At 44.4% G+C, this 3,680-nt stretch overlaps 1 protein-coding gene across 1 annotated transcript in view; it reads left to right on the forward strand.

The window, feature by feature from the left end:
* Nucleotides 1-307: 307 nt before the first annotated feature.
* Nucleotides 308-3,680, forward strand: part of LOC104498513 (serine/threonine-protein kinase 3) — a gene marked incomplete at its 3' end in the record, with an annotated part of 29,199 nt that continues 25,826 nt past the window's right edge. The window contains exons 1-3 of the mRNA XM_010141905.1: nt 308-324; nt 678-758; nt 2,797-2,925. Coding sequence (XP_010140207.1) covers nt 308-324; nt 678-758; nt 2,797-2,925 — 227 coding nt within the window. The remainder of the gene's footprint in view (nt 325-677; nt 759-2,796; nt 2,926-3,680) is intronic.

Consider the following 3,680-nt stretch of genomic DNA (forward strand, 5'->3'; position numbering starts at 1 on the left):
AGAACTGGAGGGCAAAATATGGTGGTGGAATATAATTAGAGATTTTGTTGCACCTGTCCCTATGTACATTCACAAAGATGCAAAAGGGTCTGCCCCATTGACTCTTAAGAGTGCTCAACTCTTGAAAGTTCAGTGTTCTGCTGCCACCTGTGTAGGTGAAGTGCTACCATATGTTCCTACTCTGGGTTCTGCTTTTAACTTGATGTAATTCACTGGCTTATGAGTGATATAGTGTAGAAAGTGGATACTTCATGTGGATGAAGGTTTGGTGTATTCTTTCTTGGTTTATACTTTCTTGGATAACAACATGGCGTACTCTAGGCCGTAATGAGCATGTGTTTGCGTGCTGGATGCTTTTTGGCAAAAGGTGAGCCTTACTGTGTTCTTTGGCTGTTTCCACTTTAGCAAAGGAAGTGGTTTGGACAGTGAATTGGTCCTATGCTGCTTTCAATTTCAATGCAAACATTAGTGGGAAAGTGATAATGGCAAAAATTGTCATAACTTTCCCCATCTTATGGTTGATAATTTTATTACTGCACTTTAATGAGGCATTTTATTTTAATTGGATTATGTTTTTCTTTATAATCTTTTTTTGTGTCTGCTCACTTGTATGAAAACTTGCTTCAGTTCTGTCTTTCACCCCCAAACAAAAGAAAAAACTTTTGTTTTTCTTTCAGCAAACTGAAAAAGCTAAGTGAAGATAGTTTAACTAAGCAGCCTGAAGAAGTCTTTGATGTTCTGGAGAAACTCGGTGAAGGGTAAGTACAGCTGTTTATGAGGGGATGAGATCAGAGGAAAACAGTATATAACTCATGTGTTGAAATATTGAGTTTCAGAGAGAGTGACTGTAAATGTCCTAAGGAATGCTTTCCTAGACAAGTTTTAATAATAAAGCAAATGCATGCATCAGTAGGCTTCCATGCTTCCCCACATATGTGGTGGTGGTAGGATCCTTAGGGCAGTGACAAGGGCATGCTGCAAATTACACCGGCCTTAGAAGGACAGACTTCAGCCTCTTCAGGTGTCTGCCTGGTAGAGTACCATGGGATAAAGCCCTGGATGGAAGAGCAGCACAGGAAAGGTGGTTGATATTCAAGGACCACCTCCTCCAAGCTCAGGATCCCAACAAAGAGAGGTCAGGCAAAAACTCCAGGAGGCCGGCATGGGTGATTGAGGAGCTCCTGGACAAACACAAGGAGGAAGCCTAGAGAGGGTGGAAGCAAGGACAGGTAGCCTGGGAAGAATACAGAGGAATTGTCTGAGCAGCCAGGGATCAGGTTAGGAAAGCCAAAGCCCTGTTAGAATTAAATCTGGCCGTGGACATCAAGGGCACCAACAAAAACTTGGTATGTCAGTGAGAAAGGGAAGAGTAGGGAAAATGTGGGCTATTTGCAGAAGGAAATGGGAGACCTGGTTACCCAGGATATAGAGAAGGCTGAGGTACTCAGTAACTTCTGGTGACAGCCAACATTGCTTCACTAAGGGCAAATTACTCCTGACAGATTTGGTGGCCTTCTCTAATGGGGTTGTAGTGTTGGTGGATAAGAGAAGAGCAACTGATGTAATTTACCTGGACTTCTGCAAAGCATTTGACACTGTCCCACATGACATCCTTGTCTCTAAATTGGAGATACATGGATTTAATGGATGGACCACTGAGTGGATAAGGAATTGACTGGATGGTTGCAAAGAGTTGCAGTCAGTGGCTTGATGTCCAGGTGTAGACCTGTGACAAGTGGTGTTCCTCAGGGGTCGGTATTGGGACCAGTACTAACATCTTTGTGGGCAGCATGGACAGTGGGATTGAGCGTACCCTCAGCAAGATCGGCGACGGCACCAAGCTGTGTGGTGGGGTTGACACCCTGCAGGGAAGTGACCTTGACAGGCTTTAGAGGTGGGCCTGTGCAAACATCACGAAGTTCAACAAGGCCAAGTGCAAGGTCCTGCACCTGGGTTGGGGCAATCCCAAACGCAGGCTGGGCGGAGAATGGATTGAGAGCAGCCCTGTGGAGAAGGACTTGGATGTTGGTGGATGAACTGAATATGAATCAGTGTGCAGATGCAATGTGTGCTTGCATCCCAGAAAGCCAGTCACATCCTGGGCTGCATCAGAAGTAGTGTGGGATTCCCTCCCTCTATTCTGCTCTGGCAGAGACCCCATCTGGAATGCTGTGTCCAGCTGTGGAATCCTCAGCACAGGAAAGGCATGGACCTATTGGAGCAGGTCCAGAGGAGTGCCACAGAAATGATCAGAGGGTGGAACACTTCTGCTCTGAGGACAGGCTGAGAGAGTTAGGATTGTTCAGCCTGGAGAAGAGAAGGCTCTGGGGAGACCTTATTGCAGTCTTTCAGTGTTTAGAAGGGGCCTGCAGGAGAGATGGTGAGGGACTTTTTATCATAAATTGTAGTGATAGGACAAGGCATAATAGTTTTAAACTCAAAACAGGTAGATTCAGACTAGATGGGGGGTTGGAACCAGACAGTCTTTAAGGTCGATTCTAACTCAAACCATTCTGTGTTATGGTATTTATGCATTTTTAATGTCCCTTGTATATGAAAGGCAGCAAAGGTGCTTGTGCCTGTGCTGGAGTTAGATACGCTATGTGTTGACAAAGATTCATTCTTCAGAGGCACATCTTTCCTGAGGTTCCAATAGAATTGAACTTTTTGCAGCCTGAAAAAGCCTTCAGACTTCTGCATGAACATATGGCTTCTGTGACTTTTTAAAGTTTCTGCATAATGGAAATCAGAGGCAGCTTATTTTGTTTAAAAAAAATTTCCCTCTTTTATTGTTAGGTCTTATGGTAGCGTGTTTAAAGCAATACACAAAGAGTCTGGACAAGTCGTAGCAATTAAACAGGTCCCTGTGGAGTCAGATCTTCAAGAAATAATTAAAGAAATCTCTATAATGCAACAATGTGACAGGTGGGTATGACAATTCTGCTCCCTTTCTAAGTCTACGTGAAAATGTATTTATACTTATGAATATAGCTGAAATATGTGCCACTTGAAAATTTTTCTTTTTTTATGGAAAATTAAAGCAGTCTGGACTGGACAATTTACTTAAAGGAACCACTTTGTGGACCTCTTTCTATCCTTAGCTTGGATTGAAGGAAGTACAAATAGTGTACATAACAGAAACTGTTGAAAGAATAAATCCTTACTTCTGCTAACGATTCTGCATGCTTGCTTCACCTCACTTGCACTGGCAAGCCCGAAGATTGGTATTTCATATAAATGTCTTAGGCCTTGTGAATTCCTGGTTACCTGTTTAAGAAGATTCATAAAGTTGTTTCTAGCACAGGATTAATAGCTAGCAGTTAACTTCCTGTGATGGGTTGGCAAAAGATCTCCTTTTTAGGAGTTTGCTTTAACTAACCAATTGTATTCCCTGCCACGTGATGTCAAAAGTTTTCGCGGGTCTGTTTGACTTTTGCGCTGCTGTTGCTTTAAAAGCCGCGTGGCCAAGCCACGTGAGGCAGTTCTTCCCACACTTTCGGTCACCGTGGAGACTAGCTGTGCCTGCTTGCTTTTTCTGGGGGGCTGCTGTTGCCGCTGCTCACCGCTTCTTCGGCAAAGCGCCACCACTGTGAGTGACCAGCTTGGGAACTGCGTGCCGCGGGGGGATTGGAGCCCTCCCCTGTCACTTCTAACGAGCCGCGCTTTCGCCCCCGCCGCAC

Source organism: Buceros rhinoceros, unplaced genomic scaffold, assembly GCF_000710305.1.
Source record: "Buceros rhinoceros silvestris isolate BGI_N320 unplaced genomic scaffold, ASM71030v1 scaffold6958, whole genome shotgun sequence".
Lineage (NCBI taxonomy): Eukaryota > Metazoa > Chordata > Aves > Bucerotiformes > Bucerotidae > Buceros > Buceros rhinoceros.